Genomic DNA, 17611 nt, shown 5'->3' on the forward strand with positions numbered 1-17611 from the left:
TGTGCTGTTCTGTACCTGCAGTATAGGAAAGCATTGTTGAGATCTTGTCAAAAAGTTAAAAAACAATTTACATTCATGGAAAGCACATATATTTTTCAACATATTTTTATTAACAAAATGAACCCCACTAAAAATCATATACTTATTAAAAAAAATACTGAAATCGCTTACTTTTGTAGGAGTGATGCTACTGTAGCAATAACTGCAATAGCATTCAGTACCACTAAGATGATTTCAGGTGGCATTTGTGATCCAAATCTAATAATATAACATTAATACTTGACTTAACTAATGCTTTTGGGGCTGAATGCAATCAAATCCTAACAGCAATGTGTAAACGTTTCTCAGAAAAGTAGAGGTTGTTTACTGCAGCAAAGCGGGCACAAACTCCCTATTAATTTAAGAAAACATGTTGGATGAGCAAGTGTCTACAAACTTTTAAACACATAGTGCAAGTTGTTCATTTAAAAACTATATGACTAACTACTTTGAGGTTCTTTAAGTTCATATTTGCTTGGAGAAAAAATACTGAATGCTGAAGTAGCAATATCAAATGTTTTTACGGCCAGTTTTGTGCCGCCTCATAGATGACTTTAGAACGATGTAATATATCAAAATATACGAGCTGCTCATTTATCCATCAACTGGATACTGAATTAGGATTGAAAAAAAATCATCTTGATATTGGATTATTCATGCAAATTAATCAATTGAAAATTGATTAATCAGCTTAAATGTGGCCTGTGAGCTGTCACAATAAACTGTCTGCCAATGTTCTGACAAATTGATGTACAGTTCACCAAGAACTAAACGACCACCAAGCAGAAAAAAAGTTGCGCTTTTTTAAGCCTACCCATAATTTTGAGCTAGAGTAAGTAATAAGCGATAGCTAAAAATAAATGATATAATAACTGATATAATAATAAATACATACAAATAATACAAAATGCAATAGAATAATGATTTGTTCATTCTCTTCCACTTTTTTAACTGACAAAAGTACAAAGAAATGACAATGTTTTGGTAGACCAACTTGATTGTATAATTATAAACAAATTTTGAATTTGATGCCTGTAATACTCAAAAACGGTGGGACGGGGGCAAAGTAAGAGTGAAAAGTTTGTAGAATGTTCAGGTTACACCATTTTGAATCATTGCACAATAAGTAGGTGAATGGGTAACAGGTGAGGGTATCTGACTGCGTATATGACTGCATATAAAAGGAGCATCCACCAAAGTCTCAGTCTTTGCAAGCAATGATGAGTTGTGGCTCATCATCTTGTCCAAAAAAAAAAAAACCTTTGTCAACGTACAGTCAATGTAGGGAATCCCAGAAAGGGCCTTTAAGCTATCAGACAGCATTGCATGAGAAACTGTCATGCTACTTTGTTAAATATAGCCACATGGGCTTGAGCGTACTTTGGAAAAACACTGTCACTTCACACAGTACATCACTGCATCAAGAAATGCAACATGAAATCTGTTAGATTACCTTTATAGCTCTTGAAGCTGCATTAGTAATGTAACATAACGATTAGTAATGTTTGTAAGGGTAACGCTCATTCTAATAAATCAGTTACATTGCGAACTGTACATCCTCAGGGAGTAGTTCGATTTCTTAAAACACCAGCTTGGGTGGAAAGCTATTATTTACTGACCGCTCTGCTGTTTTACAATTGACACGTGCTTCCAGTGAAAGCTAAGTCAGAGTTACACATGTGACTGCTTTAGCCTCCATGTTAAGAGAACACAGCCCAGAATTTAGTTCTTTTCTAACTTTCAGCCCCAACTATTCTGTTTCTATCTGCCCTCATAGGTATAGAACTATAAGTTAATTGCTGCACTCTGTTGTAGCCCTCATCACTTTGGACATCACTTTGAAAATATACACTAAATATACACTTTCAATATACATAAAAAAATCAACAACGGAAATATTCATTTTTTTTATTGTCGACAAAATTGCTTATGCTGTTTCAGCCCTAAATTGAAAGTGTTACATGAAACTTTGTTTCTGAATTGCTCTGTATTGCAAGCTGCATGGAAATTTTCAACATGCAACTAGCATGTCTAAAACAACAAAATATAAAGAAATAGTAAAATGTTAAGAAACAGTAAAATAACGCAGCAGCTTTTAGCAAATTGCTTTCTCAGGTTGGAAAGAAAAGATTAATAGCAATTAAGATAGTATGGTTTAATTAGAAATAAATACAAGTAAAAGTACTATGATTTAATTATACTCCAACAAGTTCCATTGTGAGGGAAAATATACTCAATTACAAAAGAGATTAGTTATATTAGGTTGCTTCAGTAGAGGACAACACTCTGTGTGTGTGGTATATACTCACCATAGCCATGCGATCTCTTCATGTGCAGCTTCATGTTGCTTTTCTGTGTGAAGCTGATGGTACACACCTCACACTTGTATGGTTTCTCGCCTGTGTGTTTGACTATGTGGACCTGCAGCGCGCTCTTCTGGTTAAATGCCTTGTCACACTGCAAACACTTAAAGGGTCGTTCACCTGCATATAACACACACACACACAAACAAACACACACCCTTAGCCCTAATCTTTAGAAAGAAAATAGCTTGAAAAAACTGAATTACATAACAATCAGCAGCAGAGATGTAAAGCAGCATTTAAAGGAGAGTTATATTGATTCTTCAATATTTCTGAACTGTTCAATGGCTGTGAGGTACATGAAGTCACTGAGAGTGGTTTGATGTGAAATGGTTAATTGCAGAGAACCTCAGACTCAGATTTCGATACTGTGGTGGTGACACAAACCAGGGGTCAATAGGTAATATTATACGTAAGTATAACCATTCTAGTTACTATCCAAAATGACCAGTGAACCTACGCGTGTCTTCTGATCTTATATATGTAAAGTTTCATATATTAAAAAAAGTTTTCTTTGACTACTTTTTTTATTTATGTTGTCTTGAATTTACCTCTCTGGCATAAATGGACTTCAGCCCAAAAACGTCCAAAAACTAAATAAAGCCTCAGGCTTCAGGCAGTGTCTTCGTTAGCATTTCATGCAACAGTTTTCTGTGATGCAGCTTTCTGAGGCATTAATGCTTCAGATGCCTGGTTCCTGATACCACCACTGTGAACACTGTTGGAAATTTTCTCTAGAATGGAGCAATTCACATCCAACCACTATAATATAAATGACTTTGTTTACATCTTAATGATTTAATTATGAAGAAATTTAAAAAAATTACCCTTTAACCCTCTTAACTACACAGTTAAAAAAGCATGTTCTAATTTCATATGATTTCATATTTCATATTCTTATTGAAACAAGAGGAGAAACCTTGTGTTTGAACAGTCATTCCACTTTTGATATAAGGATTCTACCAATCAGGGAAAGCTCCCTGCTAAGCAAAAGGTTCTCTAAAGTCACTTGAGAATTGGATATTCTCAAGCTTATTTTATGGGATATTGCGAAGAACTAACTAAAGTTATATTTGCTCTTCAGCACTGACTTTCTTAGTTCAAATGTAAGGATCTCATCATTTTTACAAAAATTATTTTGGACAGAGGCTTTACACCAATGCCACATGATTTATTGCAAAATAATGCTTTCCAGTTTTTTTTATCTATAAGTGAACACTCCAGTAAGTAGGAGTAAGCTTTGGAGGAGGTACTCATGTTTGTAATCTGTAAAAGTTACCAGTAGAACCTTCATGGCAAATATGGTTTGGGACGTATACTCCCAGAAATCTACTCTGGATTTCACTGAACCAGATTTATTCATTCAGGTAAAGTGTTCACTATACAGATTATTAAGCCTCCAAGTAGGCCATCTATTTATCTATCTATCCCTTGTTAAACTGACATTTCCACACCTGATTATTTTCAAAAAGTACATGTAAAGGCATGTAACGTGTCTAGAAGTTCTATGTTTTTTTTTTTTTTGCTGCTGTAATCATATAAACTCTTGCACTCATGCACTGCTATAACAATATCTTTCTGCTTAATTTTTGCTTCAGTATTAAAACAGCTGCTGTTTGGTTACAGCCATGAGAAAACATTAAACCTTCTTCTGCTAATATTTTGTCTGAGTGTCATTCTTGTATAAACCAAAACCAAAAGCTTTTTGGCTAAAAAAGTTAACCTTCCCCCTTCTTTTGTCCATTACTTCCCAAACATTAAGGGCATGTTCACACCTGAAAGTCTAGACCAAGGCCTGAACCAAGGTTCATGTTTTTATTATATTGTATACATTTGATCTGGTTAGTTTTGGTTTCACTTTGCAATTTAGCGAGCGCACTGAGGAACTTGGCATGACACACCTATGTCCTGTCGTCATCACCTACGTGAGCTGCGCCTCCCTGTAACTGACATTAAGTGGTTTGTAGAGGAGCGTGCATCTGACATTGGTGTGATGTCAGTTTGGCAGGTAGTCTTTTCCATTTGAATGAAGAAAAATTAATATCCTCTCACTTGTTCTTTCAGAAAACAAGGTATAAGTTTCATATGCAGATACATGTGTTTTTTCAAGTTGACTTCTTCAACTTGTTCATTGAACCAAATCACAATTAAATATTTCATCTTCTCCCCTCCTCATGTGCTACCTAGGCTCGTTTTTACTTCACTCCTAGTCCTTTTTTCTTCTTCTGTTGTTTAATGGGTGACTAACGCCTGTCTCAACTTCCGTCTAAAGTCCAAACCATCCAAAAAAGTGTTTTCACACTGAAAATGAACCAAACCATGGTTCAGTTTGATCCGGACTGAGACAATCTCTTTGCAGAGCGACAGGATTTAAGAAGAGCAGTAGAAGCAGAGTCAAGCTGACAAGAGGATGAAGAAGACCTAAAAATTATCTCAGACAGTGTAGATGAATTGACAGAGGTGAAAGCAGAGATAAGATTGTCCAAATTTTGATGTTTTGTAACTGGGGAGAAGACTGTGCTACAGTGGGGAAGTGCAGGTAGATGCTGCTAATTTTATTCTGGAGGAAATCCTGAAAAGCCTGAAACTGATCAGGAGAGCTGGGAAATGCTGTGGGAGGCTAAATAAGTTAGTTTTTTTATCCTGAAAAGAGTTTTGGGCTTAGAACTGCCATCATTTATGATAGTTTAATAGTAGGCAGAGCAGGCAGCATTTAGGGAATTCCTCTACCTACATATATGTTTACTCAAAAGTAAACAATGAACAGTAAGCACAGTTTTCTTGAAGACACCTTCAATTTGCTTTCATAGCTCTGAGCTCAGGCGTGAACCATGGGGGGGTATGAGAGATGGGTACTGGTTTAGTTTTTAGAGGAGCATGAATGTTAGAAATAGTCATTGTAAAGTGATACCATGACATCAGGGGAGAAGAGATCAGAAAAGTCTGAAAGAGTTAATGTCTAAAGAGAGTCAGACAGCAGATACACATCAACAGAATTAAGATTATGGAAAGAGACAGCAGTTTTCCCAAGAGGTTTAGGAGTGGGTGTCCTGAGACAACATTAAATTAACTTATGGTCAGTAAAACTGAACAGAACCACTAACAGAAACATTTTTGAGACGAGTAGAACAGAGCAAGTCTAGCATGTGACCATGATTATGTGCTGTCAAATTAACATGCGGAGTAAAACCAAAACATTCAAGAACCATGAAGAGTTCAGTAGAAAATTAGCAATTAATGTCAACATAAATATTAAAGTCACCCTGTAATGCAACAGCAGAGCAGATGCACAAGGCCTTTGTAAGCAGTTCAAAAATAGTTAATAGTTAATCTCTTGGAGATTAACTACCCTCAGCCATCATTATTGCCTTAGTATAATTAACCAAGAAAATGTGAGAACTGTACATGCAGCATAGTTACCTGCACATTTAAAAAATGGAGATTGTAAGCCAATAAATAAAATAATTGTAAAATGTTAAAACACAGATCAAAAGACAATGTATAATAAGTAAATACTTAAAAATTATATACAGGCTTTACTATATAGAAAATTATATTTCTCAGACGAAATAAACAACCTTCCCTTCTTACCTGACTTTCCTTATAAGTAGCCAGATGTAGTGGTGTCTTGCTAGGTCTTTTGGGGCAATATCTAGCTTGCTTTCCTGAAGAAACGCTGAGTGTATCGCTGGCTTCCAGACATGATTGTGGTAATGTCTCATGGGTTTTCACGAAGGTCAACAATTTCAATCATATCTGAATATTTTTCTTCATCTAGTACAGAGATACAATGTAACACAGTGGGCAGTTACGTCTAGGGCCAAATCACAGCTGCTTTGAGGTCAGCTGAGAACTAGTCACTACCTATTGAGAAGTCTTGTTACTTGTGCCCACCCCAACTCTTAAAAAGGAACTACTGAGTTATAGACCTCTGTGTCCTAATGCTAGTTATGACCATAGTAACAGGTAGGACAGCACCTTACCCCTCTTTGTAGAAGAAATGCCCCTGTTAGGTTTGTGCACGTGTTTTTATGCATACCTGTATGTGTGCGGATGTGTCTCTCCAGTTGGCTGGGTTTGGCAAAGGCTTTGTCACAGCTGGAGCATTTAAACACGCGTGGCTTCTGAGAGCTCAAGGTGGGGCCATTCAGGTGAACAAACTCATGCTCCTGATGCACACACACACACACACACACACACACACACACACATTCACACACAGATTATTTTCAATGTTATATATTGCAGATACAAATTTTCATAGCTGAGTTCACTGAGGCACAAGCACAGGGTCATCTAAAGGTACTGGTTGACACCAGTGGCAGTTGCTTTAAGACTGCATGAAAAAGCATAACACTGAAATGTTTGACAATGCATCGTAACTCGTGCTGCAATTCCGTATTTTAGTAATTACAAATTGTGAAATGTCTACTCTATGTCACTGCACCTGGCATTTACAGGATAGTCTGACTGTGTTTGGGAAAGATAGTGGAAGCACATCCCATAGAACCCTCCTGAAGCTAGGTCTTAGTGAGCGTTAAAGGCAGATTCAAATACACATTGTTTTAGCATGCAAAGATCAGCACTTTTTGGACATCATTATTTTTGGTCCTGCCCACATGTTGTGCTTCACATAGTCTTCTATGAGGCTATCGTAGGTGTTTTTCGCATATGAAAATTATTTAAATGTTTATTGGACTGTAGGCTATTGAAAATGTACTTTTTGTTCAGCCTGGAAGTTCGGCAATGTGATGACTGGTGGAGCTCTGAAAGGGGTGGGATCTTGAAACAAACTAGCAACACCAACACTGTAAAGTGCCTGACCAACAAGCACCTCAAATTAAAACTGCCGTTGAATGCGTGCAAAGAGCTGTAGGAGAGTCGTTAGAAAATTAGCTTTAGTGTTGCTGGCTAATATTACTAATATTATTAGGTTTTTATGGTATTTTTCCATCACCATTTAAAAATATGACTAAAGTGTGAATGTACAGTTTCGAGTTGAGAGTAAAGCAGTAAAGTAGCTTTTATAAGTGTATAATTTAGCAGCACTGCTGCAGACACTACTAATGTTGTCAGCCTTATTTTAGAGGATTAGCTAGACAATGGATACATATTCACAAATTTGGAGTCAGTGTAGTTTTCAAAAACTTAAAACACATTTGGTTACAAGTAAATGCTTGAAATTATTATTATCTATTCTGGTCAAATACTGAAACAATTACCTTGTCATAAAAAGATTCTACATAACACTAAAATGCTGAAATATAAAATTTCATATTTTTTTGGTCCCCATAATACTTGAAATATTAAGTAAAACATCTATAAACATATTTTGATTTCTAGTTGATTAGACTGTAATCTACATTTTATAAATTAAAAGTGAATATAAAATCATATCAACTTCATAAAGCATCAGTTGCCCCTGTCCACCACATTTCACAGAGTGTTGTTGCCCTTTCAATAAACCACCAGACCAGGGGAGTGTTTCACAAAGCTGGATTTCTGAGTTAGCCAGTTAACTTACACCCAAAATTGAGGACTGCCCAGTAAGAATGTCCCTTAGCTCTTTTCCTATTGGACAGGCTTGTCTTTAAGCTTAAGTTATCTAGTTAAACTGAGAGGCTCCGTTTTGTAAAATGCCCTCAGTTAACACACGTACACAAATAAGCACTATTATTTACAAAACAACTATTGTTACCCTTCCCATGTGAAATCCAGAGCCTGTTTGGTCAGACATGGAACTCACAGCATCAAATTTACCAGGAGAAACTGATTTAGAAAACACAATATTCAAAATAACACATTTGAGTGACAAGTAGGTAAACATTAGAAAGCAAGAGAGAATGCAAAAGATGATTTTTATACATTTTGAAACTGACATAAATAATAATAAATAGACTAGTAAATAATAAATACAGACTGCATTTCACATTCAGGTTGTGTTGAGTATTGTATAGCTCCAGGTTTTCAGCCAAGACTAGCTTTTCCTGCATGTTGGATGAGTGACCAGAAAGACACCATCCTTATTACGGACAGGTCAGCAGTGGATGGCATAATGGGGCTCTTTTGCTAGTACTTCGCAGCCGTGGTGCATGTTGCTCCATAGACAACAATGAAAATCTACAGCTTAGCACAGAAAGTTCTCTCATTCTACTGCCCACCAAAGATCCATCCTCAGTTTACACTTTTGTGCCAACTGTCAAGCACAGCACATGCTGTAAACTGTACGAAACAGTCAGGGCTGCAAAGTGTATAGTAAATTCCTACTTAAGTACTGTAGATTCTTATATTTCTACATACAGCACTGTAAATTCTAACTTATGTAAGAGTATTGCTGATGTAGTGACTTAAATACAAGTAAAAGTGACAGAGTAAAATGAGATTTAATTGCAAATTAAGTCCTTTATTGGAAAATTGCACAAGTAATCATTTTGATCTACATTCCTTGTACACCTACAATCATTATCTGGAAAAAAAAATAACGAGTTGGCTTTGCTACGTCCTTGGAAATAAACTCTACACAGAAAAGCAAAACTTAACATCCTTACAAAGAGAGAAAAGTTTGAGTCCCAAAACTAATTATAGTATATTCTGCTAGTAGAAATGTGAATCTCTGATGTGACAGCAAATTGATTAAATTCATAAATCACGGCTTGGATTCAATTAAAAAAACGACTGAATTAAGAACGATTCTATTTAATATGGTACCATACATTAAACAGTGTTTTCAGCAGATTCAGCATTTTGATTAAGCAATTTAAGCACCTTTAAGAAATACTGTAATTAATTAAAAGCATTCTCATAATATAAAGGACTAAATGGCTTCCTCTACTATTTACCAAGCAAAAAAGTTGGTCAATTAGATTTAGAGATGGCATGGAAAAACCTGTAGCCATACAGCGCTTCTCAACCCGAGATACCAAGCTTTGTTTGGTCCTTTGCAGCATCTCCTGCTTCATTCTCTCTCAATCTACAATATCATGTTATTTAAGTGAAAAAAGAGTGACTTGTGGGCGAGTTAAGGCGCAAGCACACTGAGTTTGATCAAAAAAGTTTCTGGCTGGGCACATGTATTTGTCTAAATATCATATGTTTATGAATAATAAATCACGATTTGTTCAACTGGTAGCATTTAAAAACTTTTTTTTGACTAAACAATTTAGGATTATTACTCTCTTTTATAACCAATGCAATTGCACTGGGAGGAATTATAAACAATGCATCGACAAAAAGAACAAACTGTCTACTACCCTTATATTAATCCAACATTAATATTTCAGTGTAATGCCTGAAGGCACAAGGTTTTGATATTTGTTAGCTTAACTTAACTGTTAGTTTACATTAGTTAGCCAACAATAACTTGCAGCAGAACATAAAACCAGCAGCTTTCAGTTAAATACCACGCCTGTTGTTCCAAAACAACAATGTAAAAAGCAAAGAGTAAGAACTCAGTACCTATTTACCTGTTAAGGAGACCTCCACATGTTCTAGGAGGGATATCTGGCATCTCATTATGATGCTGATTCAACATATTGTACTTGAAATCAAACAAAAATGACAAACAGAGCTAGTATTTTCATGTGTTCATGTGAAACACACATTTTTGCTCTGTAATGACTATTAAAAAACTATTTAAAAAGTAGCAGCATTTTTAATAAAGTACAAAATGATGAGAACTCGATTCAAGTATTTTCATTTTATTCTATACAAAAATGTGTCATTTCAGGCAAAAATGTAAAGAGCTATAATGAGAATAGCTTTCCAACTCTGGAGAAAAAGAGCTTGCATCAATAAGAGCACATACTGCTTTCAGCGTAGCTTAAAAATATATAAATAATAATAATGCTTTTTCCAGGTGGATTATGCTCCAAATGATGTGATTTGCCTACAGTATTTTAATGTTATTAAAACCAGTGGTATTCATGGCTAACAGAAGCTAGAATTAAAAACACGGAAGAGGCAAACTTCTCTGACTGAACTGGATTCAAGGAAGGATAATTTATTTAATTTATAAACTCCTCTTCAGAACATCCTATATCACCTTGAAAGTCCTTACTCTTTACAATCTAATACCCTTATTCCCATTTTGAGGAATTATTCTTGGGCCTGAAGACACTGGTGCAAATACAATCGTTTTCAATATGTAATTACTGTACTACAATCATTTGTTGTTTTATACTACTTATACTTACAATGAACAGTAATTAAGCTTGCTTAATTCAGCTTAATTATGACCCCAGCTATAATAATTTAGATATTCTGCTAAAATATTTATAACAACATGCAGATTAGACTAAGAACTGGTACTCTTAAAGTGAAAAATCTAATTTACACAGTTCCTCCTTTGCTGCAAATTTCATTGGTCAACCACGATATATCTTGTGTCATAAAATGACATTGATATTTGATATTTTACAGATAACAGTATGTCCACATAAGCAAATCTATTTCAGACTACTTAACAACTTGACATGGTTTGAGTGGGGTGTAAGCATTCACTTGTTAGCCTTGTAGCACCATTGTAAAATTAAAGAAGAAAACAGACACTAAGAATGTCTTGGCTGACTGACTACATTTGGAGTAAGAGGGAAGGTGGGCAAACTAACTTTAAACAGAGATGGGCTACAGATGGGTGGATGAGTGATGAATCTGTTGCTGTTGCGGCTTTTGGGTGTAAGACATCAGCTTACACAGAGCGTGCAGAAAATCCATCAGATGAAGAGTAAAACTCACTCTGGAGGTTTGTTTTAACACCCAGTATGAACAAAACACTCAAAATCAGCTATTATTTATTTCATAATTTATAATGCAGGCTGTGGTTAGTATTGTGGCATGTTTTAGTGTTATTGTGTTGTTCTTCTGTGTATATATTTTGCTTTGTAAGTTAATAATATTTTTCAGTACAAGATCATTGTAAGATAACCACCCACCATTTTTAACAAACATGTACTGCAAATACAGATTTTTTCTGTCTTTTCATAATAAGAGAATCTACCTCTAAAATATAGCAAAATCACATTTTTCAATAAATCTGCTGTAAAAGTACAGTCAAAGTCTGTAACTTTAAATGATAAATATTCACTGTTTTATAGGATGACTGTACAAGTTTTAAGTGTTTTGACTGTTAATTTACAAACTTGATTTCAAAAAAGTTGACAGTACATAAAATGCAAATAAAACAGAAAGTAGTAACTTATAAATCTACTTTAACTTTAACAAAGAAATGTAATGTTTTAACTTATCTACTTCATTGTTTTTAATAAATATACATTTATTGTGATTCAGGATAGAGGCAATTCAAGATCAGGAACACTGTGAAATACTATATCAATAATATATTAATATATCTTAAAAAGCTGATGCAATCACACATGAGCATAAAAGGAGCATGCAGGAAAGGTCAAATTCTTTATAAGCATAAATGGTGGAGGCTTGCCACTTTGCAAAAAAGGCATTAGCAAAAATGTCCAACAGTTTAAAAATAATGTTCCCCAGCAAGGATATTAAGTATTTCACCCTCTATGGTGTGTAATATCATCACAAGACTGAGGGAATCCAGAGAAATCTCTGTGCATAAAAAAAGGCTGAAAAACAAATGAATGCCTGTGACCTTAGGCCCTCTGACAACACTGCATTAAAGCACTGGCATGCGTTTGTGATGGATATCACCACAATGGCTTGGGAATACTTGTCAATAAACAAACTGTTGTCAATAAACATCGTCAAGTTACTCTGTATAAACTTCCACTGTACTATGCACAGTGGAAGTTTATACAGAAATGCTGTTGACTTCTCTGGGCTCAGGCTCATCTGAAATGGACTGATGCACAGTAGAAACATGTATTGTGGCCTGACGAGTCAAATTTTCAATTATTTATGGAAATAATGGATGTCACGTTGCTCGGGCCAAAAAAAGAAAAGGACCATCCAGACTGCTATCAGCATAAAGTTCAAAAGCTAGGGACTGTTATGGTATGGGATGTGATGGTGCATCTGTTAAGTTCAGTACAGGCAAACAATATCAAATGTTACTTAGTTTGTAGTGGTCATTATTGCATTACTGAGCTTATTTAATGTGCTAACTTGGTAGCAATGGTAAAAGTAAAAGATGCAGTTAGCTCTTGATAATAGCCCAATAGCTACATCTGATTATTGTCACCAAGCTCACTCATTTTGACACAGAAAATGTGTGGGAACCATACTTAAATAGTGATTTTTAACTATTATCTTTTTTCTTTTGCTTTTTTCTGTTTTTGTCCCTAATATGTAAGTAAACCTCAGTTCAACCCAATAATCGTATTATGCTGTGTTCCCACACATCTTCAGAAGATTCCTGCAAGCAAAGGGACATGACCAAGGTATGTTTTTGGTTGTGATACTAAGGTACTTTTATACTTTAAAAGCAGGAATATAAATATAGAACCTTTACTCAAGTAATATTTTACCAAGGTAATTTCTGTGAAAAAGCATAAATTAAGTATAACATAAAATGCTTCAGTGGATGTTTCACATAAGGAAAGGGAAAGTCAAAGAAAATAGTGAAAAAACAGGAGTTTCCAAAAATAAGCTATTAGATTTTTCAGCTTCTGAAGAGATGCATAAGGAGGGAGAAAGTCAAAGTGGAAAAAAAAACAAAACAAAACAAAAAACAGGTGCTTCCAAAAACTAGTTTGAAAAATTATTACAAGTTATAAAGACAATCTAACAACCATACAAGATCTGGAAGACCACCAAAACTATCACCATGAAATAAACAGTTAAAGCTTTCAGCTTTAAGATTTCAAGCTTAAAGCAAAAATCAAGTTCCACTCTTGCTTCAGATCTGAGAAAATCCACAGGCGTTTCTGTTCACCTTTCAGAAGACAACTCAATACTATGAGTTTGAAAGGATATGTAGCTGCTACTGAGAAAAGGAAATAAACAAAAAAGAAAATCTGCAAATCAAACAAAGAAGCTGCTGGTGTTCTCAGAACAATAGACTGTCTACCCCAGAACCTAGACGTCAACATCATTTAATGTGTTTGGGATTACTTGGATTGTGAGAAGCAGAAAATGCAACCAACATGTAAGACTGAACTTTGGAGAGGTGGAAAGTCTCCCAAGAAAAAATGGAAGCTGCAATAAAGGTAAATAGTGGGCACACTAAATATTTAGCTGTTGAGGCTTCTGTGTAATTTTCTGTTAAATATCTGTTTTATGCTTTTTGTCTGATGCTGAAAAACAAATGACTTGTATTTAATGGTCATGTTGACTGGTCTCTGACTTTTGCACAGTACTGCATGTTTCTTCACAGTTCTCCCACAACCTCCAAACTGAATACATGCTATTTTATCCTGCAGTCATTCACAGGAAATCGTGTTTAGCCAGGTGTATTATCTGTGTCTGCTGCTAATGTGCTTTTAACTGATGAGGCACGATGCCAGCAAACCTATCATGTCGGGTACAGTGACATCGCTGATTATGAGCTGAGGAAATTTCATACGAGTTAGGAATGATCAGAGATAGAGAAGTCCAGTGGTACCACACGCACACACACACACATGCACAAGTATGCACAAACACACACAAACTCTAAATCCACTTAACTCGTGCCCAGCTGCATATGATCCACTGGGTCGTGCACAAGTTCCTCTCTCAGATCAGTTCTGAGCTGTGATAAAGTTGCAGAGTCTCCATCTCCATCTGTTCTCCATTCATCCATCTATCACTGTCAGCACATTTTTCACTCCATTCATCATTTTAAATCACCTCATCCATCCATGAGGACCATCCGAAAAGCGGTGCATCATGGAAATGGAAAACATTCAATACAAAATGACCAATTAGAACACACCTCAGGTCAGAGTTAATACTCTTGAACAAGCAAATTTCAAGCATTTAAATGGACATCTTTAGATAAAACTGTGTTTAAGGTGATGAAAAAACATGCATTCAATCAGGTGGGTCTATCCATTTGACATAAATAAGATTTCAGATTAAGTTCCAGATTACTGAGAAAGATTACCCAACCCACTCTAACTCTGAGCAACAGGCCTGCAATGAATAGTCAACAACGTTCAAAAGTCGTTAATGACGTTGATTATGAGGAAAAGCTGAAGTGTCATTTAGTCCATATGATCATTCTGACAAATTGCAACACACAACATTAAATGTAAAGGGTGATATGACAACTATAGTTTTAAATGACATTAAGGTATCAGCGGGTTCAGGCTCTAATGTAGCTATCAAATACCAGAATTTAACTGTTACTTAAATGCTTTCTGTAAACAAATCCCCAAAACTTCACTCAACCTAATCAAACCAAATCCAGGTGTTCTTAAATGTTGTGCAGACTTAGTACAATCGCAACTTCTGTTGGTTCTATTTATAAAAATATTTGTAAATTTCATGAAATTTAATTTCTTCAATGAGAAATGTTCAGAGCACAGTATAACTCAGAGTGGACTAGCTGAACACAGCGGGCAGCCATTTTAAACAACAAAATCTAACTTTCCTTTGTCATACACATGCAGGATCAAGGATTCTTCATCTTGTCCAAGTGAAGGCCCACCTATTTATCTCCAGTAATATGGGGGACTTTGGGGGCTGCAGCCCAGTGGTTAAGAAAGCCTGCACTAAAGTACATTTGCAATTTCTGTTGTTTCTATTTATAAACATGTTTGTAAATTTATATCTTCAATTAGAATTTTTAAGTTATTCATTAAAATAAACAGCGGAAATCAAAAACATAATTTGTAGCATCCATATGCTGTATACGTACATACGAAGGGGAGTCAGAATTTGGCACAACACATAAAATTCTTGATCGCAGCGTTCTGCTACACTGTGAAGTTTTGTTTATTTTTATATCTTACAGTAAGTCATGCTCTGACCTAAACCACATCAAACAAGTGTGCACATTCTTAATGAAGACCTGGGTATGATTTAAGTGCGTTAAGAGAGGATTTGGAGATGTATTTACAAGAAAGATTTAGTATTTGTAAGCAAACGTTGGACACCAAAAAAGCAAAATTGTGTTAATCTGCCGAATAATCCTAAAGCCTTAAGATGTAATAAGCCTAGAAATTTAGGAGTTTTAAAAAATACAAACTAGGAATTTTATATTATATATATGGTCATTCTGACGGACTGTAAGACACTGCAGGAAGTATAATGCGCAAAATGACTTTTGTAGTTTCATTGCAGCTTAAAAAACATAACTTCCTTGTAGCACAGGAACTTTGGATGAAAGCTGTGGTAAAAAGACATGAAAAAATATTTAGATTAGTTGATTCATTGATTAACAGTTTATTAATTATATATAATTAGTTTCAACCCTGGACGACATGTCCGGAAATATTCAGACACCCCTTTTAATTAGTGAATTTAGCTATTTAAAAGGTGCTCCTTTTGCTGACACAGGCATTTATAGTCACCAGCACTGGGCTTTGGAGCAGTGGAACTGTGTTCTCTGGAGTGATGGAGCTCCACCCAATCCAACCTTTGGGCTGAGTTGGTGTGGCATTTTGATTCAGAACTTAGTAATGCTCTTGTGGCTGAATGCAATCAAATTCTCACAGTAATGCTTTAAAAGTTTGCTTGTTTCTTTAGTTTTGCACTGGAACTATTACTAATGTAACTAACAAAGTAATGTCAGCTTATATTCCACCAATTAGCACTGTGCAAACTGCCTGCGTGTTTCATCACATTCTTGCCTTCACTATTGCTTTATAGTTAGTTACACTCCAATCCTGCTCAGTTTGTTCCCACCTGAATAAGTGTATGCTTCTACAAACATTTAATCCAAATATCCGCACAGGTGTCTCCATTCTTGTTACAAGACCACATCTGGCCCGTGAGACTGTATGATGGATGGCAGTGCTTGTGCTAAGAGTTTGCACTGCTGCGGCTAGAATACAAATACCAACAAGAAAACAAACCAAAACAAGTAAGAGCAAACCTAGGCCCTAACTTTACTTTCAATAAACACACTCATACAAACACACACTGGCTTCTATAGTTTTGTGGTCGTAAAGCTGAAGCATAACTATGCAGTACAGGTGATTGTGTGGATTTAGCAATGAGTGTGGAGTGTAAGAAGTTAGAATTCTTTCTGGAGCTGGAACTTGTACGTGTGAGAGAAGTTACAGAGTCAAAATTAAGTTCAAGGGAATCATGCTCATCACTGCCAGAACAAAAAACTTTACAGGAGGAGAAAAAAAAAATCCTTAACTTTCAATACAATTTAACAAGCTTTTGTTCCAAGTCATTTTAGACTTTTTCTGTTGGTCCATTTGACATTAAATTTTGATACAGTGTAAATGCATTTTGCTTGCGTTTTCAAATAACAATAAAAAAAATGAAGGTACAAGGAAGTACTGCTAATAAAAATTATAATGATAATTTATTTATATAGTGTTTTTCTAGCATTTAGCCATTGCTTTACAACTGGTGATGATAATAAAAATAATAAGAATAATAATTTTGGGGTTATTTTTAATCACCCATTTTTATTAATATTTAATATTTTCAATATTTGATTAATATTTAATTAATATTTAATTTTTAATTTCAATTTAATGTTTTTGTTGTTGGAATTACTGATGGACAGTACTGATAAAATTCGATATGTCCCAGTATTCTCTAAATATATCATAGCATGGGATGGTATTTAAGCTTGCATTAAAATAATTAAATGCAAATCAGTGCTACATTCAATATCATGATATTTTTCAATTACACCACTGCATCATTGTTATCAAGTGATATTTAATTTTGTATCAGTAAAGGTGGTCAGCATTAATACTGATCTATATTAATAAAATTCAATATCATGGCATTTTCCAAACATATGGTATCAGATGATATATATAGTAGCATCAATGAAGGTTAGGAACCCATGCTTCCTGAGTGCTGGAACTATATGATTTTTTCTCTTGAATTTTTATTTTTAACTTTTTTATGCATTTTGAAGTGTTCTTTCAAAACAATCTGAAGCAGACAGTGAATTACACACACTACAGTTAGCTGTTTGTTATGAATACTGCTAAAACTAAAAACCATCACTGTTGTGTGATACAAATACTTATATAAATGTAAATGTATTTTTAGTCCTTTAGCAGATGTACTTATTCAAAACATATAAACATTGGAGCCCAAAGTAATATAAAGCACATGGAGATACTGCAAGATAATCAATAACCTAAGGCTGGATTTACATGGTGAAACTG

The 17611-nt window shown here is 35.1% G+C and overlaps 1 protein-coding gene across 2 annotated transcripts in view; it reads right to left on the minus strand.

Annotated features, from left to right (window-relative positions):
* Positions 1–17611, minus strand: part of LOC118796831 (zinc finger protein 236-like) — a 110230-nt gene that overhangs the window by 7064 nt on the left and 85555 nt on the right. For both annotated transcript variants that reach the window (XM_036555958.1, XM_036555959.1), the window contains 2 exons: positions 6442–6571; positions 2349–2522 (listed from right to left, as the gene is read on the minus strand). In XM_036555958.1, coding sequence (XP_036411851.1) covers positions 2349–2522; positions 6442–6571 — 304 coding nt within the window. The remainder of the gene's footprint in view (positions 1–2348; positions 2523–6441; positions 6572–17611) is intronic.

Source organism: Colossoma macropomum, unplaced genomic scaffold (assembly GCF_904425465.1).
Source record: "Colossoma macropomum unplaced genomic scaffold, Colossoma_macropomum, whole genome shotgun sequence".
Lineage (NCBI taxonomy): Eukaryota > Metazoa > Chordata > Actinopteri > Characiformes > Serrasalmidae > Colossoma > Colossoma macropomum.